This window comes from Meleagris gallopavo, chromosome 1 (assembly GCF_905368555.1).
Source record: "Meleagris gallopavo chromosome 1, MGAL_WU_HG_1.1, whole genome shotgun sequence".
Taxonomy (NCBI): domain Eukaryota; kingdom Metazoa; phylum Chordata; class Aves; order Galliformes; family Phasianidae; genus Meleagris; species Meleagris gallopavo.
Genome location: NC_139404.1, coordinates 172301052 through 172328986, shown reverse-complemented (window position 1 = coordinate 172328986; position 27935 = coordinate 172301052). Strand labels below are relative to the sequence as shown.

The 27935-nt window shown below is 41.0% G+C and overlaps 3 protein-coding genes across 8 annotated transcripts in view; 2 read left to right on the top strand and 1 right to left on the bottom strand.

Moving 5' to 3' along the window:
* FRY (FRY microtubule binding protein) overlaps positions 1 to 11276 on the top strand; it is a 238116-nt gene extending 226840 nt beyond the window's left edge. For 4 of the 6 annotated variants that reach the window (XM_085216046.1, XM_085216041.1, XM_085216043.1 and 1 more), the window contains 4 exons: positions 5505 to 5522; positions 8066 to 8176; positions 9058 to 9251; positions 9807 to 11276. In XM_085216046.1, the coding sequence (XP_085072172.1) occupies positions 5505 to 5522; positions 8066 to 8176; positions 9058 to 9251; positions 9807 to 10065 (582 nt within the window). In that variant the 3' untranslated portion in view covers positions 10066 to 11276. The remainder of the gene's footprint in view (positions 1 to 5504; positions 5523 to 8065; positions 8177 to 9057; positions 9252 to 9806) is intronic. The other 2 variants (XM_085216042.1, XM_085216045.1) reach the window with 1 other exon arrangement.
* A 1192-nt stretch (positions 11277 to 12468) lies between these two features.
* Positions 12469 to 15532, bottom strand: ZAR1L (zygote arrest 1 like). The gene is made up of 4 exons (XM_085216052.1): positions 13634 to 15532; positions 13369 to 13461; positions 13146 to 13220; positions 12469 to 12789 (listed from the first exon to the last, which is right to left on the bottom strand). The coding sequence occupies exons 1-4, from the start codon at positions 14234 to 14236 to the stop codon at positions 12646 to 12648; spliced, it is 915 nt and encodes a 304-aa protein (XP_085072178.1). The 5' UTR covers positions 14237 to 15532; the 3' UTR covers positions 12469 to 12645.
* A 546-nt stretch (positions 15533 to 16078) lies between these two features.
* The window catches only part of BRCA2 (BRCA2 DNA repair associated), a 35799-nt gene continuing 23942 nt past the window's right edge, over positions 16079 to 27935 (top strand). Inside the window, 10 exon segments of the mRNA XM_085216040.1 lie at positions 16079 to 16396; positions 16509 to 16596; positions 19067 to 19312; positions 20638 to 20743; positions 21577 to 21629; positions 21730 to 21770; positions 21864 to 21975; positions 23528 to 23583; positions 24418 to 24532; positions 26734 to 27909. Of these exon segments, the coding sequence (XP_085072166.1) occupies positions 16530 to 16596; positions 19067 to 19312; positions 20638 to 20743; positions 21577 to 21629; positions 21730 to 21770; positions 21864 to 21975; positions 23528 to 23583; positions 24418 to 24532; positions 26734 to 27909 (1972 nt within the window). The 5' untranslated portion in view covers positions 16079 to 16396; positions 16509 to 16529.

The window sequence follows — 27935 nt, the reverse complement described above, 5'->3', positions numbered from 1 at the left end:
AAATTGTTCAGTCTTTCCCCATCTGGCACTGGCACCAGCAAAAGTTGCACACGCCTTCCTATGCATTTAAAGAAGACGCTGTCTCTTCTGTAATTCTTTCGGTGTGCCAGGATGTCACAAGTGAGCTATTCTCACATCTACAAAAGAGGGGCCTCGAACTTGTGCTACTGCCTCTCCTGCCAAGTAGATCGGGGGAGGGAGGTTAAGTATACGTGGAGAGGCACAACATTGGACTGTCTGTGCATGGTCTCTGCCCACTGGTGCATAACACTCTGAACAGTGGCTTCAAGTAGAAGGGTTATGTATGTTGCTGTATGCAATTTGTTTATACTCTTCATCCCTATTTTGGTAACCCAAAAAATGGGATGGAGGATCAGACATCTTGCTGATCATCTGCTTACTTTCTTTTTTTGAAAAAGTACAGCAGAGATAATGCTGAGGAGAAGGAATAAAGTATGAACTGAGCTCGCATAAGTGGTCTGAGCACTTCTAAAAGTTAATAAATATGTTCCATTTGCTTGTTTATTTTATTTTAATTAGGTGTTCTTTTTCTCAGATTTAATTGTGAAACCAGAGTCAGTATTCTTACTGCTTATCAAGCAGACTGAAAAAAGGGTTTCTTACTCCTGCAAGAATCCTTGATCTATCCCAGCAATGTTCTTTCAGCCCAAAATACATTATTCCTTGGAAGCTGACAGGATGGTAGGTCTTTGATCAATAGACATATTTGTTTCTTCCCCTTCTCAACTCACTTGTCAATTGAAAACAGCTCTTCTCAAGGGAACTTTCTCATATATAATAATTCATTCTGTTTATTCAACAAAAGAGTAATGGGAAAATGAGTTCAGGGAAACTGGAGAAATGTCTATAGAAAGGGAATAGGATAAGTGATTTTCAGATTGACAGATATTTTTTTTTCATGCCTTTCCTTTCTTGTTCTCCCTTAGCTTGGATGGCCTAAGAATCTACCAACTGCAGGAAAAAAACATCTGTCTTACAGTGGTAGCCATTAGGGAACCCATCTGAACTCTTAGATTTAATGATGGTTTGACTAAGGCCTGAAATCCTGCTTAAAACATATAAAATTGCCTAGCTAAATACAAATAGCTAAACATAAAACCAGGCTACTTCTGAAAAGATTCAGAAATAATTGCAAGGAAAAAAAGCAATACCTTGTTCTATGGAGTGCAGAAATCTAGGATTCTCAGAACCCCCCACTTTGTAAAAAGCTTGAGGTGAAGATAATCCAACATGCAGAAAAGACAGACATAAGACCAGATTCAGTGTTGCCATCAGGGTTGCATCAAACTGGCTTAAGTGGGTTATTGTGCGCAATTCACTTGGCACTGGTTTCCCTAATCAGATCTTAGTTAAAAGTAATTGCACATGATTTGTTGACTAATGTTACTGTTGCTGAAAATAGGCAAAGGCAAAAATTGCTTATTCTGACATTAAAAAAGCTTGAAATAGAAGTTGTCAAGGCCAGCTACTGGAGCTAGCAAATTACAGGTAACAGCTGAATGTCCCAGAATGCCTTTCCACCTCTTACTCTTGCAACAGACTGCATGATTGGTCTGCGTCTCTGATTTGTAAGCTATGATGCTACATTCAGTCATTTGATGCTGCAGAATCTTAAGCACAGAGGAGTTGATCTATTGACAGATTATCTGCACATACTACTATGCTGTCTGTCCACATGTAACAGATAAGTAAATCTAATGGTACGTTCTTGCTCCCTACCAAATGGGGATTTTTATTTTTTTTATCTAGCTGAAGACTGGTTTGGGGTGGTTTTGGTTTGTTTTTTATTTTTATTTTTATTTTTGAAAAGAGATACATGAAAGATCCTATTTTTATAGTCAATTATTAGTAGCTAATTCAAGTATTTGTCTGCTAATGAGACATTCAGCTTACTCTGCAAGTCCAAAGTCAGGATACACTTTCCTTAAAACTTGCTCATTCAAAAGATCACAATCTAATGAGTGTGGACTGTACAAATTCAAGCTGTTAATGGATTTTTAAAACACACTGCATCCCTTAACACTTTGCTGGAGAAGTTGAGAATGTGCCTTTTGCTGTGGGTTTTCCTGTGGCTGAATGTTCAATGACTCTGGGCCACCAACAGGACTGAAGATCTACATCCTGACACCATAGTAATCTGGAGTTAAACTGAGTCACAGTACACCTAAAGGCAGAGTGAATCTCATTATTAAATTAGAAGGTTGACTGGAAATCAGATTAGAAATTTCAGTTTCTTTATACTATCTAGCCACTGTTGGACAGATCCATGGACTCACAACAAGCTCAGTTTGGCTCTTGTGGACAAGAGCCTTTTCTAGAGGACCACAGCAGTTTTTTGGCTTTCTCCAGATGGAACAATTTCTGCTGTCCTTCAATTCCAGTAGATATTGAAGAATGCAGCAACATATATTGTATCTCTCTTTTTCTCTCTGATACATATACATTCATATATATTAACATTCCAGTTTGTGAGAAAAAGCTTTTGTCTGCTGCAGTTTCAAATCACATAGAATACCCCAGTAAAATGTGCTTGCAATTAAAAACTCTCGCACAGAGCAACTATTTTGTTATGATGGGACTCCTGTGTCATCAAATGACTGAAGGCTGTGTTGCCATCAAAGTTTTAAGGTCTTAAGAAGCAATTGTGTAGCTCTTGTCTCTTTATAGTATGTAAAAATGATTCCTTGAAAAAAGCAAGAAGGAAAGCCAGTGACCTAAGGAGTATTTTGCTATCTTCCTTTCTGCTAATAGTACAGAAAAGTAATTCTTCTTCCAGTAATAAATCAAAGGGTTGCTGTTTGAGTGGGAGTTGAGGGTTCTTAGCTGAAACATTTATTAGCTGCATGAAGGACTGTGCAAGTGATCCAGTGACTCTAAATATTTGGTATTCTTATAGTCATAGAATCATAGAGTGATAGGATAGCTTGGCTTGGAAGAGACCTTAAAAACCATCCAGTTCCAACCCCCTCCCATGGATTCCTCCTGCTAGATCAGGCTAACCAGGAACCCATCCAGTTGGGCCTTGAACTGCTCCTGGGATGGGGCATCCGCTCTTTCTCTGGCAGCCTGTTTCAGTGCCTTACCACCCTCATAGTGATGAACTTCCTCCTAACATCTAACTGAAATCTCCCCTCTTGTAGTTTAAAACCATTCTGTCTTCTCCAATTACTATCAGATTATGTAAAAAATTGGTCATTCCTGATTATAAGGTCCTGTTAAGCTGCATGAGATCTCCACAGAGCCTTCTCTTCACCAAGCTGAGTAAGCCCAACTCCCTCAGCCTTTCTTCATAGGAGAGATGCTCCAGCCCTTTGATCATCTTCACGGCCCTCCTCTGAACCTATTCCAACAGCTCCACGATCTTCTTGTGCTGGACGCAGTACTGCCTCTGGGGCCTCATGAGGGCAAGTAGAGAGATACAGCTGACAAAGCCATTAGTTGGGTATTGTCTATCACAGTTCCCTTACAACAGGCATTAAAGTAGAAACTGAGGAGAAAAGTGGGAGCTAGGAGCATTCTTCCCAGATCCACGATACTGGAGACTAAAAGAAATGTCATTTAGTAAAAAAATGATCCACTCAACTTCCAAGGAATATTTCATTTTTTATGCTTAAGGAGTGAGGAAGAAAAATTACAATCATGGAATTGGACAGCCATGTTGAGTTGAATGGGTATTCAGGAAGATTTTATAATATGCCTTGAAAGTATATTTTCTTCTGATGAAGGAGGGATTTACATATAAGATGAAATCCCAGTTTGCACCTCGTACCCCCTGCCTTCTCCATAATTTTTTGTTTGTTTGTTTTCTTGCTTTTGAAGCAGTAAACAAGAAAAAAAAAGTTTTCCTGTGGGGGGAAAAAAAAAAAGACCATGGAATTCACTTATTTTCTGTTTTCGCTCTTCTTGAAAGTCAATTCCATGGCACATTAGAAATTATACCTGGATTCAGTGTTTTTCAAAAGTCCAAGTGAAACTTCTGGCATGCTGAGATTCAGAGGAGCTCAAGAGAGAGGCAGACAAGATTTTAAAAACACAAATGGGCACACCTAGAGCATGGTGCTCTGTCTGCTCTTGTCCTCTTCTTATCTGAAATGCAGCTTTACAAAACTTACTTTTCATGAACTGCATGGAAGCCAGGATATACAGGAAGGCTTTTTTAAGCATACTAATACTCTTACAGAAAAAAAAAAAAAAAGAAAAGAAAAAAAAAAAACAGTTCAAAGAACATTAAAGGCTTAAAATTAAGCATTGCAGAAGTGTAAAGCTAAGCTTGTCGTGGTTTTGTTGAAGGTTAGTGCAAGATTTGGTACGATACTTTTCATACATTTTTAATTGCAAGGCCATGGAAAGAAGCAGGACCAAAGTACTTTGTGTGACCGCACAAAGTTAGCATTATTTGACCTTTCTCTATTTGATGCCTTTGTACTGATTTACTGAAGGTAAATCATTTTAGTAAGAATTTCCCAAGTTTATTAATGTCAGGTGCAGGCTGCAGCTGGGCAGACATCATTGTGGTTTGTTGGCTACAGCATTGGCATAATTATTCTGGTCATCTAAAATGTCACAAGAATATAATATAAGTAAGGAGATCTGCATTAAACATGCACAAAATGTGAGTGTAGTTCTTGGTAGAGAAAAGAGGAGCACTCCTTTTTTGAGAAGAGAAATTTATTTCTGAGACGGTGATCCTTAATCTTTGAAATGCTATTATGGGTAAATTAGAGTTTTTATTACTTTGCAACAAGACTTACACTGACATTTTAATAGCTCCAGAATTACAGATCAGTGAATCATGACTGGTAAGAGAAGGGAGTGCAGATCTGAACAAGTGGCCCTGCCATGTAGTCAGACCAAACTGGCATTTTCCATTTATTTTTTTTCTTACGATTGTGTTAGCTTAAGTTATGTGTAAAATGTTTCCATTGTAGTGTGCCAAGTAATAAACCCAACAGCTTATCCTGTACATTTCTTTAGATCTATTACATCCAAAAATAGAAGCATTCCTAAATAATAAAATATTTCTTAAAAAGAAAATCAAAAAATCAGTACTGTTAATCGCTTGAAAACCCTACATAATGTTTAAGTACTTTGCAATACGAGCTCTTTACAATATTAATGAAAGAAAACTTAAATAAAAGTGTTATTTCTAGAACTTCCTAACCCAAATCCACTGTAAGCTCCTGGGCTCCTGAGCGGGAATAAATCAAAACTAATAAATATGAAGGTCTAACTGAGGAGGATATTCAGACTATAAATTACCATTAGAATTTAGACTGTAATTTACCATTAGAATTCAGAGCTTGATTTTATTGAGTGCTCTGCATGTCGTATGTAACACTTCCAGGCAGTTACTGAGGCAAGCATTGCTAATACTGCTGACAAGTTACGCTGTTACAGATGGGCTGTGCTTCCTATTGCATGCATTACACTGACACTATACTTTCTTTCCTTTCCTTTTCTCCTGTGCCATGCTTGCTGTGTAGCAAATGGAATCTCTTGCAGTAAGTTGAAGTTCTTTCATATTCTTTGTCCATCTGTAGATGGACTAATACACCCCAATTTTACTGTTTTACTTCTAAGCATGTTTTCCTTTTTTGTTGTAATTTTCTTGTAAAATATGTGGTTCTACATGCAGTGACTAAAATCATTTACTAAGATGTGTTTTGTGAAATCTAAAAATACTATGCCAAAATTCTGACACTTTCATATGCTATTTCAAATTGTCACTTACATAACTTTGTGAAAACTGAGTCTTCAAATGCTTATCATGTGCTGGAGTAGAAGATCAGTTTTTAAAAATTCTTTTAAATTCACAATTTTCAATTATTCTGTGTGAAAACTTAAAAATTATAGTAGACAGTTGTTTAAAATTCTTTTGTTTATATGTTGATGAATGCTCTTAGGTCAAGAGGAAAAAAATGGAGTTCTTTGATATGATAACTTCATGCTGAATGAGTCAAATTTGAGCCTTCAATTCAACCTTAGTTTGTCTTAATTCAGGTTAGCAGCCAGCAGAGTAGCACTGAATTATTGTGCCCCAAAGACTAGAAAATAGTGTATTACATGCCAAGCTATCATATTTCTTAATTATGTTACACCACGTGCTGGTTTTGAGTTAATTTCTACCTCCCTGACAACTTGAAGATTATTTGTGTTTACCTGCCGATTAGATTCACCAGTTCTCCAAAATTTGGACAGTGAATTTCTGTAGAGCCTCCTGTGTCCCTGCTACTGAACCTGGACTGGGAGCGGGGAGCAAAATTAGCCTCCTGGGCTGGCATTACTGGTGCACTGTTGGCATTCCTGGCTTCCATGCTCGACTGTGGCTCAGGAGCAGCCGGAAGACAGAGAATTTTTCCAGGAGGTTCTATCTGAAAAGTCAGTCTTACTTGTGGGAGGAGGAACCTTTGTAACATAGATGCAACTTTGGCAGTGCTGTGTGGCCTCAGTTACAGAGAACGATCACTGAGCGAGTTTAATAAACAGCATCCCTCACGCTCTACCTTGTCACTGTTTTGGCCACAGAAGGTTTTGTCTGTACTGTACCCATAATTCACTTACGGCCAAGCAGGTCACACAGCCATTCCTTTCCTTTGCCCCACCACAGATGTGTGGGGCCAGGCTGATCCCCACCACTTGGTGCTCCCCTCCTGCTCCCACTTTCTTCCATCGCCCTCCCATGGGATGGACAGGGACACCAGCTCTGCCCAGTTTTGATAATGCCCTCGGTTGACCGTACATAGCTAGGCAGTTGGTGCCCACCCTTACCTGATGAATAAAGATGAGATTTGCCAACAAACTGCTCTTTTGACCTCAACTCTTGGGCTCATAAACAAATTTTAGAACTGGAATGCTAAGGATGTGGTTCTCATTTTATCTTATTGGTGAAAACCCTGACACGTATTGAACCATATGTAAACAGTCAAATTAATGCCTATGTTTTTAAAGTACCTTTTCTTAGTATTTGTGCTGACATTTGCACTGACCTCAATTGAGCAAGTAACTGAAGTCCGTTAAGGAAGCAAAAGCATTAATAGAATCTTCTTTTCTGCTATGTTTGGCATGAAGTTCTGCTCTCATTCCCCCAAGTCAATGGAAAGATCACTGAGCCTGCGCACGGTCACTCTACCTGTGGAGATGACAAATTAAATGTGGTTTGAAGTCTGTAAGTCTTTCCTGTAGAGAACTGGAAGCCTCCAGACATGCACTTGCAGAATTTTCACTTCTGTAATTTGCCAAAGATGAAATATTCCTACCCTCCCCACCATGATCCACCTGTGGAACTCCGAGATATCCCCTCCTGGTGACACACACAGACAGCAGCACCACCAACATGTTAGTTTGATGTCTCTGGCACATGTGCCCATTTCTTGTTACTTCAGTGTGTCCAACACTTTTTGTGTGGTGCTGCACAGTCCTCTGGAAGAAACAAGTTAGACTTCGCAGGACAGTGTGAAGCTAGACATCCTCTTACACATTAAATTCTGTCTGTCTGCTGTATGGTTTCATTAAGATGCTGGAAAATCCATGAGCTGAAGTTGAAACTGCAGAGCTGGCATTTCCTCCGCCCCACTCTGGGCTAGGTTTATTTGCTTCTACCTCTCCTGTGAGAGAAGCAGGCAGGAGCTTTGGGCCCTGTGGACAAATACTTCTTTGCTTCTCTCTTGGATTTCCAACCTCTCAGATGTGGTCTTTGGCCATCTCTGATATTTTAAAGAGTTTTATGTTCTGTAAGTCCAAGTCGTTTCTCCCATGTCCTGCCTCTGCTTTCCAGCTGCAGTGGTCAGCTAACCCATGCAAACTGCTTTGAGGTTGGTGCTGAGTGCTACTTGAGAGCTACTGTAATTTTAACTTTCAATGTCTTATATGATTTATCTGCAGAAAAACGAACATTACTTGGTTTTTGAAATAGTATATGATCATACTTTGGTAAAATAATGTTTTTTGAAGAACTAAACTATCTCAGATTGGTTTTATTGGTTATTAAAAACTATCCTGACTTACAGATCCTTATTAATTAGTTCTTCTGTAACTCTCTCCCTAGCAATTGGAACTGTGTCAGAGATTATATAAACTCCACTTCCAGCTGCTGTTGCTTTTTCAGTCCTACTGTAAACTTATCGGACAAGTGCACGAAGTCAGTTCCATGCCAGAGGTACGTAGCCAACATTACTGAGTCTTATGTCATATTCTAGTATATTGCAGATTCTCTAGTAAACAGAGATGGTTTTGTTTTGTTAGATGTGAGATGTACCGTAACAGTAGGAACACCCTGAATACTTGTTGTGTCTTAAGAAACTGTTCTCCAGGCTGTCTTGTAAGTGAGTGGGCTGCTTCCTTCTAAGAGAAAAACTGGTACTGAGAATCTAGTTAGAGTGGCTGAGATTTGAGAAATATCTTCTGTTCTTTATTAGAGAATTGATTTCTATAACTATTTAATAGATTGTTTTGTTAGATTGTTACAAATAACACAGCTTTTGGCCATAGGGGACAAAAACAGTATGAGGGGCAATTGTTTCACCACAAAATGAGCACATTTTGCTGGAGCCATGAGCAACTATGTAAAAGAAGTTCCATTTCTGGTTCATGTGGCAGTGTTATTTTTAATATACATGAGCATCTAAAGGTAGATCTTTAACTTTTCAGCCTTTGAGAAACAGGCCTATCAGCTCCTGCGTGTGTATCGTAAATAAATAACATCATTGATAAGAGAACTAAAAGTTGTTTTCATGAACTTATCCATAATTATATGAAAACAGATATGAAACGGGAATGACAGATAGAAGATTGTTCAGATGTGCTCTTGCAAAAGGAGGACAAAATTACCACATAGTTAATCCTGAACTCAAAGCTTAAAAAACTGTAATTTGTGTTTTCTGTTTACGGTACAGAGCACAAAGTTTCAAGGAATGTCCTTGTGTTGAAGTGGGTATTTTCCATAATTTGTACTGCTAATTAGAACAGACTTGAAATAATCACTCTTTGGTACCTACGGAGAATGAAAACATACATCTCATATCTTTCTCCTTGGAACAGCTGCTAAATATGTCAAGAGAACTGAGTGAGCTGAAGAAAAATCTTAAGGATGCTACTGCAGCAATTGCAGCTGAGCCTCTGAGCATGGAATCTGAGCCCACATTCAATTCTACAGAAGCAGCCATTCAGTCCATGCTGGAGTGTTTGAAAAACAACGAACTGGTTAAGGCTGTACGGCAAATAAGGGAATGCAGGCAAGTCATACTACGCAGTTCATGGTAGACTTTCATGTTATTAGAAGAGTGTGCATTTATTATCCTCCTAACTTTATACTAAATGTAACGTGCTGAGTCACCATAATCAATTTTACGTTATAACAGATACGTAGGGCACTGATGTTAGTAGCTTTTGTGGGATGTGTCATAAGTAATGACATCAAATCAGCAGTACAAACACAAATGTTTACCACCAGGAAGATGTTTAACAGCATTGCATAGATAAAAAGTACTGCTGTGAAACTCCTGAGAATCTTTCTATGTATACGTCACTGCCATCAGCTGATGTTCAGCCCAGTTTCACTTCATTATTTGAATGACATTTCTTAGCCTTTTATTTTAGAAAATAGGAGTTGTGCATTTGTGTGATGTCGATGTCTGCTATCAGTAACTATTGAGTGGCATAAACAAGAGAGTTCCTTTGGCTTGTAATGTGTCCAAGTCTGTTCTCTTTGTTGAGACCTCGGTCACTTGGTTTCGGTCTGTGCTAATAACCCATAATGATACACACATTCTTTTCCTGTTGGGTTGCAGGATTTTGTGGCCCAACGACATCTTTGGAAGTAGCTCTGATGATGAAGTCCAGACACTGCTGAACATTTACTTCCGGCACCAAACCTTGGGTCAGACGGGCACCTATGCACTGGTGGGCTCTAACCAGAGCCTGACAGAAATCTGTACCAAATTAATGGAACTGAACATAGAGATCCGCGACATGATTCGCAGAGCTCAGAGTTACCGGGTCATCAATACTTTTCTTCCAGACTCCAGCGTTTCCGGCACAAGTCTCTGACAGGACTCTGGGGCCCTCTGTCAAGCTGGGAGTGCTGCCCTGTTGGAGTGAGGTGGCTCAATGTCTTCTCAGCCTTACAAAGGTTTGGTCAAACTGTACTCACTCTTGTTACATTTAGGATTTCTTCTAAAAAGTTACGGGCTGAACTTCAAATGTGTAGCAATACTGTAAGGACGAAGGTAGCATAGAGCATCCAGGACAACATCCTTTGTTCTCTGTTGCACAAAAACCAGTTAGCATTTCACTGAGCAACTGCAACTCACTACTGAAGAAGTGACTTCCGTTGCATACCAAAGCCTACTACACTGAACAATACTTCCTTTATAGCAAATTAACTTTAGGTTGGCAGAAGTGCAATGTTTCCTTCACAAAATAATATTTTTTGTTAAAAAAAAAAAGAAAAAAACTTGTACATTTTTTCCTTTTTTCTCTTATTTGGTTGAGTGAAAGATGGGCAGAATGAAGCTGGCCACGGAATCTTGCAAACTTGTTGGTCAAAAGCTGAGAGCCTGTGTGTATGAAACAAATAGTAAATGGACTACAGTTTAATGTACACTGTAATTTGAATATGACTACCGTATCTTAAAACAACGAGCTGCTATGAAGTACATTTCCTAATGTTACTAGGCTACTGTCTCTGAAGGTACTGGATCATATTGCAGAGGTCTGTTCTTAGGCCCCCCGAGTGTCTTGGTAGATTTTCTCTTTGTTTTTCTTTTCTTTTTTTTTTTTTAAGAACCTTGGCGGCTTTTTACTAGAGGGTTGCTTTTATGAATATATTTATACTATTAAAGGATGGTTGATCTAATTTAACTTGCCATTTTGTAGGAGAAAGTCCCATCACAGTCAAATCTTTTGAACTGTATTGCATGCTTATTTTTATTTAATACAAATTTTGAGTATAAAAAGTAAAAAATATTAACGTGAAATGCAAGTTCTCATGTTACGTTTCTTTAAAGAGATGTCCTATTTTATTTGTAATGTATATATATATAAAAGTCATACCTGTATGTTTTTTTCTTACATTTAAACTGCTGTCCAGTGTTAAATGTATGCATGTAAATCTGATGCACATCTGAGACACTTTTGTTCTGATAACTATGTAACTTATTCGCTCTGTAAATACACTTACTGTTTTTGTGAAGTAATTTTGGTTGATACTTGGATCAGTACATCCATTTAACTAAAATATAAGTCATGTATAATCACAACAGAGTACTTGTTAAGACTGTGTCTGTATCTGAACCTGTACTGCTGCCGATGGTAGGGGTGAGAAGCAGCCTCCAGAAGACACCTGTTCCATGGCTTATGGTTAAATTATTACACTGAAGGAGACCCAGAAGTAGTATTTTTTTTCCTTTATTATCTCTGACTAAAGCAGATTCAAAATGAGAAAAAAAAAAAAAAAAAACACCACCATCTGCAGGTGAAGGCTTATTTCTGTTAAAAACATTAATAATGGGCCTGTTAATCCCAGACTTAGTTTTCAGTGATTTTTCTTCCTAGTGCTGAAAGTGGAAGATAATCTGTCCAGCCTGCCATATCAGCCCAGGTTCTCAGAACACAGTAAAGCCCTCTCCCCTTTAACCTCATTTCAGAACGCTTGCTTGATTTTAAGAGGATCCTCATCAAGAGGAAAACTCAAGTTGGAAAGAACTGGATGAAGCATTTCAGGAAGTCACCTTGCCATACCTCCACTTGAAGCAGCAGTAGCCACAAGGTCAAGTTACTTAGGCTTCTAGTCAGTTGAGTCTTGAAAACCTCTGAAGATGGGAGTGCACTACTTCCCTGGTCAGCTTGTTCTACTAGACTGTCCATGTAGTGGAAAAGCTTTTCTTTCCTTCTGAACCTCTCAGCTTCTGCCCCCTCGAAGCCCTAGGACAGCACAAACTGTAGCAACATCTTAATATGCTTCTATAAAAGGTTTTTCCGAGATTCCACTGACTGCATTTTGTTTCCATTAGTTACAGAATATTACTCACTACCTTTGAGATAACCCTGGAAGACCAGAATGCTCTGTGGTTGAATTAAGCAATTGTAGTATAACAGTTCCTGTAGCTGCAGTGTCTAGACAGACTAGAAAACCCATCTCAAAAAGCTTTTGAAGATACACCAGCTTACTCCTCTTACAAGGTACACACATAGTATCCTCAGAAACCTGCTGTTTGATTTTTTAAATATATATTTTTTAAGGGGGAAGAAACATGCAGATACCTTTACCACAATTCCCCCCCCCCCCCAACCTTCTTCCACACTAGTTCAGTTCAAGTGAAAGAAGCTGTTTGCTACTACATACTAAACCTTACCTAAAGGTAGACTAAAACCAAAACCTACGTGGGAAATCTGGTCGTTTCTTTCCAGATAAGCTTTCCTCCTTTATCACAGCAAGATGAAACAAGCAGGTAACAAATCAGTGCAAACTTTTATTGAACTTTAATTGCAGCATATATACAATAAAGTTAAATATTTTAATAAATAACACAAGTCTTCATCCATTATCCAATGCCAGGTCAAAAGCCTAAGGTCAAAACATCACAAAAGACAAACAGGCAGAGCGCAAACTGCTGGAAGGCACACAAATCAGACAATGTACTTGAAGCTGTAGGTGTTATCACAGGACAGCCTCTTGCCTTTGCAACGGCCACAGAGTTCTTGGCGATGAGGTCTTGTGAGATCAATGTGCCTTTTCTTCTGAGGGCAGGTGCAGCGAGTCTTGAAGCAGGTCTTAAGAAATGAGAGAGTGGGAGTAGATAAGAGGCATGCATTGTGTTGGTTTCCCTTAATCATGAGGTGGTACTTGAGCTGATAGGCTTAAAAGAGCTTTTGCAATAAACCGCATGAAGTTAAGCTGTAAAAGCTTCTCACCTAGAAGCACAACACTACGCTGAACATTACTAGATGGAATGCTAGATGGTATGAACAGAACACTGTTCAGGTAGGCCATCAGCAAGACAAGTCCTATGCAATTACCCCTTTCCCAAATGTTTCCTAGTTCTGACAGAATTATCTTCCCAGTAACAATGAACTGAGTACATGTTCAACTCATGTAGTTTTATCAAAAAAAGAAATCTGTAACGTACCTGGCACTGGATTGCCTCCACCCGATAGGGATTGAAGCCCTTCTGGCATTTCCGGCAGAGCTGCTTGAAGTACACCTGAGAAGATCAAGTCTTCAGTGATTTACTCAAGACGTTGAATACCATCACCCAACATTTGTGCCAAAACCACGATTCGTTTCTCACGGATGGTGTGTCAAACATAGAAGTGTCAGGAGCAAGACCTGTTTTGTTACACATAAAATACCTTGCTAGTCCCGGAGATGCACCACACGTAAGCACTCTCCCATCTGGTCTTGCAGTCCTTGCAGTGGAAATAGCCGTACTTCTGCTCCAAGAACTGCAAAGAGAGCTCGCTCAGCATCCTCCTGCCCTCAGCACCAGCCGCGTACAGGGACGAGATGCTCCCAGGGCAGCCGCCGGTGCTGAGGGGACGGGGCGCCTCTCCGCTCTAAAGCTCCACCCCAGGACTCCTCACCCCCGGTCCCGGCCCGTCACCCCCCGCCACACACCTGGAAGGCGGCCCGGCGCCTAGGGGCGGCACCCTGCTCCCGCGGCGCCTCGCTCGGAGCCGCAGCCTCCGCAGCCTCCGCCGGGCAGTCCCGCTGCTCGTCGCTACCGCCCTCCGCCTTCTGCTCCTCGGGGGCGGCTGCAGCCGCCGCTTCCTCCTCTTGATGCGCCGCGGCCTCGGGCAGCGTGAAGAGGCGGGGGTTCAGTAAGGGCGAGTAGAGGGCGAGGCGGCCCCGAGCGCGGGCGGGGGTGGGGGTGAGAGGGCGGCCGGCGGGCAGCGTGCGCGGCCCCAGCGAGCACTGAACGGCGGCGTCGGCCCGCGGGTACACCTGCACGCCCACCTCCTTGGTGTTGGCCCGGCGCAGTCGCGGCGTCAGCCCCGGGCTCACCTGCGACAACAGCGCCTTGAGCTGCGCCCGGCGGCAGCTATCCAGGTAGTCGGCCGACACCGGGGTGGGCGGCCCCACGGGGAAAGGGCCGAGGCCGCTGCTCTTGTTCTGCTTCCAGCTCGGCTGCTTTGGCGTCGACTCCCCGCTACGGTTGGGCGGCAGGCCGCCCCTAAAGCCCTGGAACGAGCCGAAGGGGGGAAAGACGAAGCTCTCCATGGTGGTACCTGCAGAAAGGTCAGCTAGGGGCGGCTCCCGGCCCTGCCTTTATCCCGTCTGCGAGCCGGTGTTAATTGCTGCTAATTGAGGGGGAAATTGGGCGCAGCCTGTGCTCCTCCTGCCCTCCGTCCTGGCGCACGGGCTGGGACTCATCGCTGCGGCTTCCAGGGCCTTCACAGCCGTGGCAGGTCTGCCTGGTGGCTGTAAAGGAAGAGAGCTGAGAAGCTAAAGCTGACAAAGCCCCGATAAGCTGACGGTGCCACTGGTGACCAAGCAGAGAATGTGGGCCATTAATCTTTTGCAAGACGTCTTTGTCGTTGCTAAAAGGTTTTAACATCCCCATTACCTAACGATTGTCTACAAACTGCTTTTCTGTCAGCTGCGTTATTGTGGGAGATGGGGTGTACTTCAGGTGGTGCAAAACCCCGGAGGGAAAACAGTTAGATTGGGAAAAGTGGGTTAATATCTGTATAATGAAATAAATTACAGCTATACAGGTGCCTTCATATTAGACTAATAGTTCTTCTGTCCTAATTGCATCACTTATGTCAATTCTAAAGTAACAGAGTTAACATTATGTAATTAAATTAATCAGAGCTGTGTTTGCGAATCTGTAGAGTCTGTAGAATCCCTCACACCTCTGGATTTGCTGTGATGTTCCGTGATTTCTTCACACCACCCCTCACCTTTATATAAAAGCGTTGCGTTATAAAAGCCGTGGGACAGCAGGGCGGGAAGAATCAGTAGGGATGATGACTTAAACTTCCACTGTGTAGGTGAGAAAGATCCCTTTGAGTGCCTGAATGGTACGAAACAACGCTTTTATGGAACAAAAGGCATTACTATGGTTGAGGTTAGGTGCTGTGTTTGGTTTTTCAGAGCACCGTTCCTATCAAGTGAATGGAAAAAAAAAAAGATATCAAGATGACCAAGATAGAACTTACGACTGCAGTCTGGGTGGGAAAAAAATAAATAGGATGGAGAATAACATGGAAAGTACAAGCCATCATCTGAATAAATGGTATGGCTTCTACAATGCTATGGGAAGAAGCAGTAGTTGCACCTGCACAGCCTTCTGCAGGATTAAAGGAAGTTTATTGGAGGGTGAAGGGACAGAGAAAAATTGAAGAGAAACGTGAATGTGAAGAGAAACTAATGAAGATGCACATGAATAAGTAAGCGTGATAAAACTATAGAAGAGTGACTGGTATGGAGAGACCCTTTTATAGCAGTCACAAACTCGTGGAATGACAGAATGGTTCAGGTTGGGAGGGCCTTAAAGCCCATCCATTCCCAGCATGGGCTATGGGCTGCTGGGCACCCAGTTCAGCCTGCTGGGCACATCCAACCTGGCCTCGAGCACCTGCAGGGACGGGCACCCACAGTTGTGGGAAGGCAGCCTGTGCCTCGCTTGCCGCAAGAGTGGGTGGATAACTGGCTGGAATGGAAACATGCTGAACTCCAGAGTAGTAGCAGGAAGAATTTTTCATCTGACTTGAAGCTGTTTTATGGACTCCTTGCTCAGGATAAGAATCAAGAGTCTGGGGAACGGACGTGTATGCAGAGGATTATAACGCTTTCTGTAGCCGGTGAGTGCGCAGGGGAGTTGGCATCTCATCATGGGAAGGACAGTGCGCTGTGAGAAACAGGTCATGGGGGAAAGCAGGTACAGATGTCACACGGTGTCGTGCCAGGAACGCAAAGCCGCACCGCGGCTCCCGTGCTTGGCGGCGCTCGTCGTGCGGGCTCGGCGCTGAGGGAGGAGAGACCGGAGCGCCAACCGCCCCACGGCCCTGAGGAGCGGCGGCCGTTGCACCGCCTCCGTCCTCCCCGCGGGGAGGCGGGCACAGCTCCGGCCGCAGCGCGCATGCGGCGGGAGGCGGTGTTGGCGCCAAGCTTTGAACGTGGCGGCGTCGCGGGAGCGCGCACCTCGGCGGGGCCGCGCCGTGCCCGCGGGGAGCCCCGTGGTTGGGGCGATGCTGCGGCAGCGGAGCGCTCCCGGGGGCCGGAGGGAGGTAATAGCCCCGCACGGCTAGTGTGGGCGCTCCGCCTCATTGCCCTTCCGGGGTCGCGGCTCGGTCCTCGCGAGGCCGTTGGGTGTCCGCCGGTGCGCGGGGAGCGGTGTCAGCGGGTCACCTCCTTCTGGAGCGTGCCGCTGAGGTAACTGCCAGCGTGGGATGTGCGGTGCTGGCGCTTAGCTGTGCGGAGCGGGGCAGGCAGGGCGGTGCGCTGTGAGCTCTACGTCAGGCGCTGTTTCCTTATTTCTTCTCAGGTGTTCCGGTGAGATTAAAAAATGGCTTACAAATTTGGGAAAAGACCTACTTTCTTTGAAGTATTTAAGGCGCATTGTAGCGATTCAGGTACGGTTTGACTACGATAACGTGCATTAGGGTTGTTGTGTGGATGTTTACATCTGTTTTGTGCTACCTGTAAACTCTTCTCATCCCGCTCTGCGCCGTGCGTGCTGCTCGCAGGTCTGGACACTGCAGTGCCAGAAGGATACAAAGCGATTAGAGAGCGGCCACAGGAGGGCTGCCGAGATGCGAAGGAGCTATAGGGGAACACGTATGAGGAGCGGCTGAGGTCTCTGGTGTGCTCAGCCCAGAGCAGAGCAGGCTGAGGGGAAGCCTGATGGCGGCTGCAGCTCCTCACAGGGAGCGGAGGGGCAGCTCTGAGCTCTGCTCTGTGTGACAGCGACAGGGCCCGAGGGAACGGCATGGAGCTGCGTCAGGGGAGGGCAGCTGGGGGTGAGGGAAAGGGTCTGCACCAGAGGGCGGTGAGCATGGAACAGCCTGCCCAGGGCTGTGGGTACGGCCTTAAGGTGCTGGAGCTCGAGGCTTATTTAGACAGTGCTCTCAGACATAGGATTTGGATTTGGGGTGTTCCTGTTTGAAACCTGGGGTTGGACTCGACAATCACTGTGGATCAACTATGACTCTATGATTCTTCTGTTTCATAGAAAAGCACTATGCAGGTTGTTCTTGGCTTGAATCTCTATTCATTATTACCTACTTTCTTATATATTTCTTTAAATCATGTTTTATTTATTTATTTATTTATTTTTCATAATATGTGCTCAGTTGCTATTTTAATTTTTTTTAAATTGAACCTGATTTTCCTTATGTACCTGTATGTAGGCCACGGTCAGTCTTTTGCCAGATGAACTGGTGGTAGTACAGCACATTAATCACAGAATTGCAGGGGCTAGAAGGGACCACAAGCGATTGAGTCCAACCCTCCTGCTAAAGCAGGAACTCTACAATATAGGTTGCACAGATAGGCCTCCAGTTGGGCCTTGAATATCTCCATAGCAGGAGACTCCACGACCTCTCTGGGCAACCTGTTCCAGTGCTCTGTCACCTTTACCATAAAGAAGTTGTTCAGTGTGTTAGTACAGAACTTGCTGTGTTCAAGTTTTAGGCCATTACTCCTGTGAACCACTGAGAAGAGCCTGGCCTCGGCCATTTGCCTCCTACCTCCCTTTAGATATTTATAAACATTAACCACATCCCTCTTCAGTCTTCTTTTCCCCAGTCTGAACAGACCCAGGTTACTCAGCCTTTCTTCATAAGGGAGATGCTCCAGGCCCATTATCATCTTTTTGGCCCTCCGCTGGACTCCTTCTAGGAGATCCTTGTCTTTTTTAAACTGGGGAGTCCAGAACCAGATACAGTACTCCAGAGGTGGCCTCACCAGGGCAGAGTAGAGGGGGAAGATCAACTCCCTTGACCTGCTGGTCATACTTTTCTTAATGCACTCCAGGATGCCACTGGCCTTCTTGGCCACAGAGGCACACTGCTATAGCTCATGGCCAACCTGCTGTTCAATAGAACACTCAGGTCCTACTCTGCAGAGCTCCTCTCCAGCAGGCCGTCCCCTAACTTGTACTGATGCATTTGGTTATTCCTCTCCAGGAGCAAGACTTTACACTTGGTCTTGTTAAGCCTCATCAGGTTCCTCCCTGCCCAACTCTCCAGCCTGTTCAGGTCTTGTGGAATGGCAGCACAGCCTTCCAGTGTGTTAGTCATTCCTCCTGGGTTTGTATAATCAGCAAATGCTGAAAAGGACCTGTTTAACCTGCTGTTATGTGTGAAATAAGGCATGAACTAAATTGAAAGATTTTAAACAAACTGGATGCTCGTTAGGTCCTCGAAATTTGACAAGTTTCTTGTTTGATTACACTTTGTGGGTATCAGAACTCAAAGCTATGTCCATCTGGGATGACAGGCTGAGAAAGCTGGGGCTGGTCAGCCAGGAGAAGACAAATTTCAGGGATACCTGAGAGTGACCTTTCAGTATCTTAATGGGAGGTATAAGAAGGAGGAGGACAGATATGGTAGCAGGGTCTGCTGCAGGACATGGGGAAATGGTTTTAAACTAGAAGAGAGGAGATTTACACTGGATATTAATTTTTTTTTCTTTTTTTTTTTTTTTTTTTTTCTTTTTACAATAAGGGTGTGAGGCACTGGGACAGGTTACTCAGAGAGGTGGTGGATGTGCCATCCTGGAGACACTCAAGGTCAGACTGGATGGTGCTCTGAGCCCCTCATGGAGCTGTAGGTGCCTCTTTACTGTAGGGGAATTGGACCAGATGGCCTTTAAAGGTCCCTTCCAATACAAGCAATTCATTGATTCTGTGATGTGTCCAGGAATAGAATTATGGCAGTGGAAGAGGTAAAGCATTTTGCTACTAGCATACGAATGCATAATATATATTTTCCTATCCTGTATAGAGCTTTGATTCTGTACAGCTAATTGTGATGTTCCTTACATGTGTCATATATAGATTTAAGATTTCCTTTTTTTTCCCTTGTATGTATTTATTCATAGACTTGGGGCCTATAAGTCTTGACTGGTTTGAAGAGCTCAGCTCAGAAGCACCCCCGTATGAGCCTAAGCTGTTAGGAGAACCTGAGGGTCCCATTGGTTGGTTTGATCAAACTTTTAAAACTCCAAAGGCAAAATCCTCTACGGACAGCCAGCTGGCATCAACTCCACTGATTTTTAAAGAACAGATTACAATGCCACCTTTTTCCTCTCCTGGAAAAGAATTGGATCAGAAAAAAATGGAAACAAGTGAGTAAATTTTTACCTGCTAACTATTCGTACCTATCCTTATTAGACAGAAAGATGAATCTTTTCTAAGGAGATATATGCAGGATTGTGTGTAAGAATTTTTTATGTAGAAGAATGTCTAACCCTTCCCCTGTAGTGTTTCGTTTGTACATCTGCTGTGTCTGTGTCCTCCTAGCAATAAGATGAGATTTTCTAAATAGGTTACAGATGAACACAAGTCTCTGCTTGTGGTTGAATTTGTCCTTAGACTCTAAAGCAGAGCCCTCAAAGGTGTAGAACCATCTCAGCATTCAAATATAACTTTGCTTCCATAGAACAGTTACCCTTCTTATTTCTCTTGTTTTTGAGCTTGTGCTCAGCTTAGCTGGGACCGCATTTCTTCTAACTTTAGCTATGCAAACTTCTGTACTATTTTAAGTCCCTAGTGAATTACTGGTAGCATTTCACAAGATAGAAACAAAGGAGCCCTGCGGTGGTTCTGTTTTACAGCAGACAATTGTTTAAGCTCCTCTGTAAAGTGAAGACTGTTACTGAAGTTTCTGTGGTTACCCATGTCTGGCCCGAGGTCTTATTCTCTGTTTTCTTGGTTAGTCAACTGGCTCATGTGCCTCTGTTTCCTTGTGAAAATGAGAGCATGGATGAGGTGAGGTCTGATACTGGGGTGCAGACCTGCAGTGCGTACAGGCTCAAGAACTCAGGAGTAGAGAGGAATGCAGAAATCTAATTTCTGAGAAGGAAATCCACTGGCATTTTCTCACTGGAAACTGTTTTGAGTGGATGCTCATTCATGCGAGAAGCTCGCTGTCAGGGGTGTTCTGCTACTTTGCTGGGCATACTTTCTCTTTTACCTGGGGATGCGTGTAAGTAGCATCTGTTGCCAGAATCAAGAAGAAAATCAAGAGATGTCTTAAGTAAATTTGAGAGAGGTCAATGATGATGCATGTTTGGATGCACTTAGTCCACTTAGTGCACTTGGATGTAAGGGTAGCTTCTGCAGTGATACAAAATGCACAATACAGTGTAGCATGCTGACATTGAATATGTAGCTTGAATAATATCTTGGAAATACACTGAAACAAATCTTAGCAAATTAATAAAGTGACAGAATGAATTATTTCTGATGGTACATATAATTTTGGCGGAAATGTGGCGAGCTCTGTTAGGATATAGAATTTGGATATGTTCAAAGCACTGGAGGAGAGCATGGCATTAGGTGTGGGTTTTGTACTAAAATCATATTTTATGTAATTTTTTAAAGCTTATCTTCAAAATTGAAACTGTTACTGCAAGATTGTGTTGCAAGATTATTATGTTTTACGTTGTAGGCAGAGAGAATTTGCTAAGTCCAAATATGGCAGGAAGAAAAACAGATCAAGAAAATCAAATACTTGCTTCTCCTCATGGTATCTGCCACAACTACACTGCTGCGAGGTATGCTAAATTAATCAATGCGGGTGTAGGATCCAGATAAACTGGATTTTAAGCAAAAAACACTTTAAAACTGCTCCATTTTTCTGCTAACCTTCTTCAGAGTGGTGAATAATCTCACGTATCTTGTATGTTCATGGTACTTGTAGGTTGCTAAACAAATGGAAAATAAAAAGCTAGCTAATTCTGAAGACTTCTTTGCTTTTAGGAGATCTTCCAATTATTTTTCTACTCCTTTGTAGCTGCCATGTGACAGTTATTGACAGTATTTCAGCTTTCCAGACCCTTTATGTCCAGTGCAAGAGCTAAGAATTGTGATGCATCACGTGCTTCTACAGTAGTAGCTTGTAAAACCGTGTTAAGTGTATTTGATCCTTTGTGGAATGTTTTGGTAATGGCCTTGGGTTTGTTTTGTTTTTTTTACACTTAAATGCATATTTTTCAGATTCATCTTCTGAAGGCACTTGTGTTGATTATAAAGAACAGTTGAAATAAATAATTAAAATAAATTAATTGGGAGAGTTTCCATACTTCCGTACAACATGTTAAGACGTTCATAATTCTACTGAAGTCTACCATATTGTTTATCAAACAAATATCATTGAAAATTAATGTGTTTCACAAAGGAGGCATTTTGCTGTTTGACATAAATTCAGTAGGGTTTAAAATTCTGAAATTCTGACTGGTAGTTAGAAGAAATCTGTTATTTAGTCAGAGAAGTAGCTGTGGTTGTAAAGAAAAGAAATATCAGAGGCAGTAATGTACATAATGTCTGCTATGAACATTTACTATTATTTTCAGAAATTGATACATTGAATTTATTTCTTATTTTGCAGTCCAACTATTTTAAGGAATACTTGCAGAACACCGCAGAAAAGTAATATACCTGGTTTGTATTTTCATTTTTTCATTCTACAAACTGTCTGATATCTGTAGATATGTCTTTATTTCTTAGGTTGAACTTGTTCTCATTATGTAATGTTTTTTAGGACCATATGGAAGCTTGTTTTGCACACCAAAATTTTTAGAGGTAAATATTTCATCCCTGTACTTTGTTTTCTTTTTGTGGAGTGTTATGTTTAGAATTCTGCATAGAAATAAAAATTTTAAAATGTATTTCTAGATCCGAACTCCAAAACGTATTTGTGAAAGTTTGGGAGCAGAAGTGGATCCAGAAATGTCCTGGACAAGTTCTTTAGCTACTCCTCCTACACTTGGTGCGACAGTGATAATAGGTAACTCTGAAAATGAACAGTTGCAAAGGATTAAAAACTTCAGGTTTTGACACTTCATTATTATTGTTTTTTCAACTCTTGCAGTGATGCTTTGTGGGTAACTGTAAATAATGCATCCTTAAATAGAAGAAATGAAATTAAATGTATCCTTGCTTTGAAGATGTTTTCTTCTCATGTGTGAGGATTTAGGGGATCTAAATTTAGAAATAATAGAGCGAAGCATGGAAAGATGATTGGATAGTGATTCCTTGTGTTTCTTCCACCAAAAAACTAGAAAACTATTAAGTTAAATGAATATGTTATTAAGTGTAAGGTTGCAGCTTGTTGAGTAAACTTCTCAGCAGCCATGCTGGCTTTGGCATTTTGAGGCCAAACCATTGTATTGGTGCAGGTAGGCAGGCTGAGATGCTGATCCAGTTGAAGACCGTATTTCCTAGATTATTCAGACTGGATAATTCCTGGACCTTATTTCCTGTACAGCTGCACAAACAGCTGTGCCAGTGTAACTGAGCTGATAGCAGCTTAAGTGTCACTAACAGTGATGTCAAACATAAAGGCTTGACTTAAAGTGTTGTTGTAAGTGGAATTTCTTTAGCATGAAATTCCAAAATGAAATTTGGAATATTGGCAGTGCTTTTTTTGGTTACTGTTAAATTATCACTGTATGAAGTATATAAACTATACAAACTTGTAAAGCATTTGCATGCAAAGCATCTAAAACATACTAGGAGTGCATGTCAAAACTGGAGATCATCTCTGTTAGCAGGATCTGGGTGTTGCTCTTAGCTGGGTATTTGTGACTTCTGAATGATGCGACGTGAAGGACTGGGGGAAGCACCCATAGTTTAATAGTTTAATTCTTCTAGGAAATGAGTTCTGCTTTGAACTCTCCTCATTTTCTCATTTCCCGGATGAGCGCAATTATTTTATAGTCATGAAGTCAATTTTGTGCCACCTGTAAAAGGAAAACTGATTTGGCTGCTACAAAAGAGGAGTTCAATTTATTAATCTTAATACCATAGAGAGCCTAGATGCCATGTCTGTGAAAGGTGTTATTTCAAGACACTGCACTTAAATTATCTTAAAAGTAGCATTCTCATACCCCATTTGCAATGCAGTTGAAAAGATATTACTGTTCTTGTGGGTGGAAATGGAGAGGAAAAAAGAAGTCCTGGTAACAGCTTGAAGATCTCAAACAGATCCTGTGACAGGAAAAAAGATGAGGGAGTGATACCATGAATAACTGCTGGAAAGGGGAATGGCAGCAGTAGTGGGCTCTTAGTGGTAGACTGATACGCCTACATGGCAGCAACCAGATCATATGACTTGGGGTGTTTTAGGCTGTTAAAAATGCACACACTGTTCCTCAGACTCACCTTTAGGATGTTGTAGTTAGATCTTCTAATTAGTTTTATTAGTTTTTTTTTGTTTACAGATTTAAGGTGCATTTAAAATAATCAAATGAAAACCCTCCCAAATGAACTGTATTTCATCATGCTCAATAAAATCACTTAGGAGCAAATGAATTGACTTCTCTGTCTTTCTCCTAAAGCTAGAGAGAATGATTCTATTTCTGGAGCAAAGCAACAGGATGAAAGAGCTGAGATAGTAAGTAGTTTTTAAGAGCTATGCTATTCCTTAATTTCAGTTAAGCTCTTTAGTTGTATGCTTGCATTCCTTGAGCCAAGAACAATAATTCTGTCATTTTTACTCTAGGTCTTCCTATCTGGCTATTCTGGCTATTTTTAAAAGTTACTGGTCACTGAAGTAAGCTTGCAAAACATAGCTATAGATTGTATTTTCACAAATACTCCCTTTGAGGAATATTTATTACATACTGATTATCTGAGGGTTTACTTGTTCCACTTTATTCCCCTCCTGTCAAAGTTTTGAGTTATTTGATTTAAGTTGTCCAATAAGTTCTTGTGCTCAACCCCTATACTAAGAGTTAAAATTGAGGCTTCATTTCAGTCCTTTGATGCTGTTACGTACGGGACAGTTCCCGCTTAACTGTAGTTTTATATGTAAAAGCTGAATGATTATTGAGACTGAAAACCAGGAATGTTACTACTGGGATTTCATTCTTAATACCTGAAACTTCACAGATAATATTTTTAACAGCAAAACCACCACACAAAAAGTGGCTCTTCTGTTTCTTTTTGAGAGGCTTGCTTACTGTGTGCTGGTGAACCCATTCACTGCCCCATGTGACTCTGTGTTGATTACAGAATGAAAGCTCGTTTGCATTGAAGATGGAGATCATCTGCTCTCTTATTTGCAAGAAGTATAACTGTAAAAACACTACTTTTCATTGTAAGAAATGCAAAATTATTTAGAAATTGCAGTTGTTTATATCTGCGTGTTTTACTGTTCGTGTCACTGATACATAGGGTATATAAACATATGTTCCATGTCATGTTTGGCTGTATCTTTGGTTTGCAGGTTTTGCATAACTTTTTATCTAAAAATGGTGAATATACTACAAAGAATGATACAAGTCTGCTATCCATACCGGAGACAGTAAAACTAAATGCTAAAGATGACATAAAAGATCTTGGTAAGCATTGGTGTTTTATTGCTATTACTCAATGTATTGTGAAGGAATGCTGAGGTTAAATTATGTAGTATGTCTTGAAATGACCACGTAGCTTACTTCTCTGCCAGCTGTCTGCTCCCACTTCGTGAATTGGCTTGCCTTTGTGAATTTAATGTGGCCATTTAAAAAACAGAACAACAATTTCTGTTAAGTCCACTAATCAAATTAGATTGCAATGCGTTTGGATGAAAACCAGATTTGTATTGTTATAAGTGAAGGTGTAAGACCATATGGGAAAGCCGAGAGAGAAAAAAGGCGCAGGCTCAAGGGGGAGCAAGACTACTACCTATGCCTATTAAGTAGGTTTAGTGTAATTACGAAATTTCACCTCAATCCTCATTTTTCTGTGGTGAGTTTGGGTTTTTTTATTTTTGCCATATCCTTTGTGTACTCATTTCATCTATTAATAGATCTATTAAAAGCATGACAAAACCTTATGAAAAAAGAATGTTATTATTGTTTAACAAATGCAGAATATATATAGGCAAGGAAAAAGAAGTTTTGATTTTATGTTCTCAGAACATTAGTGAACAAGTGAAAATCTATGCTCTGGTTTGAGCTTTTTGGTTATTCTGAGAAACAGAAGGGAAGAATATTAACAGAAATTTATTAATCATGTGTGGATGTAAAAGGATGTTGTAGAGATTGACACAGGCTATGTGGGATGACGTATCCTTGGGATTGTTATCTCTTCTCCTTATTTGAATTGAAGGGAATGCCACAAAAGCATTGTTTGACAAGTGTAAAGAATTGTGAAATAATTAGTTTGACATTTGACAAGAATGTCTGAGAATTGTAAAATCACCAAGGTTGGAAAAGACCTACAAGATCATCCAGTCCAACTGTCTGTCTATTACCAATAGTTCTCTCTAAACCATGTCCCTCAACACAACATCCAAACATTCCTTGGGCACTTCCAGGGAATGCTGGGGTCAGAAAGCATTGAGGCTTGCAGAGCGATACCAGTGCTGCTGGTTTTATAGTGTAGATTCAAGCTGGTTAAGGGAAACAAAGGGATTAGGAGAAATGGGTTGAGTGCTGTGTTTATAAGGATTCAAACTTGGACAGTTCTGACAATCATTCATTGTGTTACTCCAGAGCAGAAATGTTCCCAGACTCTAATGTTTAAAGCTTTTTTTTTTTTTTTTTTTTTTTTTTTTCAGTAGAGGTATTAAGAAAAGAGATTAAATAGTTATTGCTTAGTTATGACATCAACTGGGGGAAAAAAGACAAATTCTGTTTTTCAGTCCTAGTTTTAGAGGTTACTTGTTTTCCTGACACATCAGTAAGCTTAGAAGTCAAAATGAACTTCCCTGGTTTTGTTGTGTTGGTGGGATTTTTTGTGTGTTGTTTTTTTTTCTTTCACTCCATGGCATCAGAATATTCAGTGTATAATGAGTATCTTCATAATTTTTCAAATATTTCTGGCTTTCTTCTCCTGTTAAAGGTAATAGCTCCTGTTTAAGTTAAAAGTAGTACAAATGAGCAGGGTTGGAATATTCTCACAATTGCAGGACAGAAGGATGTGAACACAGAATTTACTCCAGGGGAATGCATCTTAATAAGGGAAAAGAACTCTTCTACCTTCAATCTGTAGCATTTACAGTTTCTTCTTTTTGAGTTTTTGTTTAGATAACTTCTGTGACTCAGGCAAAAAAGTAGAAAGTAAAGAGTATGGGCAACTTTATGAGATGTGTTGAGAGAGGTGGTTTTATGCATAGAGCAGAGGGCATGAAACCATCATTGCTGTGTACTACGGTTAGCTGCATGTGTGTAAAAAGTATTGAGAAATGATCTGTGGATTTCCAAGTGGGAAATCTTTCAGACAGTAATGTGTTTAACAGTTAGAGTAGATAAATAGTTCTGAATTACAGTTTCATATTGGAGACTTTCACCACGCCACTACCGCTGTCTTCAGGCAGTCAGGGCATCTGTACATACATGATTTGCGTCCTGTCTCCTCCCTTAACAGCTGCTATTAAGGAGTAACCTGTTTTTAAAGACATACATTTAATCTTTCCAAATTGAATCCTGAGTTGAATAAAGGTAATGACCATAAAATTGAATACTGTATTTACCTGTAAAAACACAATACTAGTCTTAAGTTATTTCCTGAAATGTAATTTTTTTTCTCCCCATTTTCTCTATTTTCAACTATTTAGAGTTGGAGATGTTAGATGGTATATTTGGTGAGATGAATAGCTTTGAGGATTCGTTCAACTTGCCTGCTGAATCCAGTGGAACTCTTCTGCTCTTGCCACGTGCTCTGGATGCGATAGAGAAATGTGAAATAAAAATAGATGAAGCACAAGGAAAGGATGATGTTCTTTCTGAACAACGTATGAGAAGAAAGACTGCCATTTCACAGGAAGTGAAAGCTGCTAACTTGCCTGAAAAAAGCTGCTGTGTTGAAGTGAAGGATTCTGTATTCCAGAACACTGATGAAGATATTGTAGATAGTAAAGACAGCTGCTTAATAGGGCATGAAAAAGAATTGGAGTATCTTAGGATTGCAGGAAACTTGCAAGATAATAGAACACAGAAATCATCTGTGAATGAGAAGCTCATGAAAGATGTGCTGTCTTCATCAAACCAGTGGTCTCAGCTGAACCTTTCTGATCTTGATGTAACTCATCTGGAAACATCTATGTGTAGTTCTCCACAGTCTGACTTACGTAGAGAGAAAGGTTTAGAAAAGAAGTCAGAACTAATGACCAAGGATGATGTTGTAGAGACATCTTTACTGAATACTGGAGACTTGAAAAATGCACAGGAGCTCTCAAGTGCCAGTTTATCAGAAAATTGCAGTGATACGGAAATATCTAAAAACATCCCAATGACAGAAATAACTCCTGTAAAACCTTTGTGTGCAAGTCCAAAGTTAGTAAAAGGATGTGCACATGAGGGGGTGTGTAAAATGAACTTTTTAAACTGTAGTTCTTTTTTAATTGAAAGTACAAATGTCATGGAGTATTCTGTAGTCTACAACAGCACCTTTTCCACACATTTAAAAGCAACTTCGAAATCTGTGGTAACTGATGTTCTTTCTCACCCTCTTATATGCAGCGCTGCATCTCCAGATAATTGCAGTGACCTACATTTAACAAATAGTGAAAATGCTCTTAGAAAATCTAGCTTTAAAAGCCTAAATATGTTATCCAGATTGAGGAAGAAATCCAAGAGATTTATTTATACAATAAATAATACATTAGTGTATCAGGAAGAAAATGTGCAGAAAGAAGTAACCTCTGAATCACCTGCTAATCCTTTGTTAACACGTTTGGAATCTGATTTACATGAATTTAAAGGTTGTCAGGTGGCCACAGGTGTTAATCAAGGTATGTTATTAAGCTTTTGCATATTT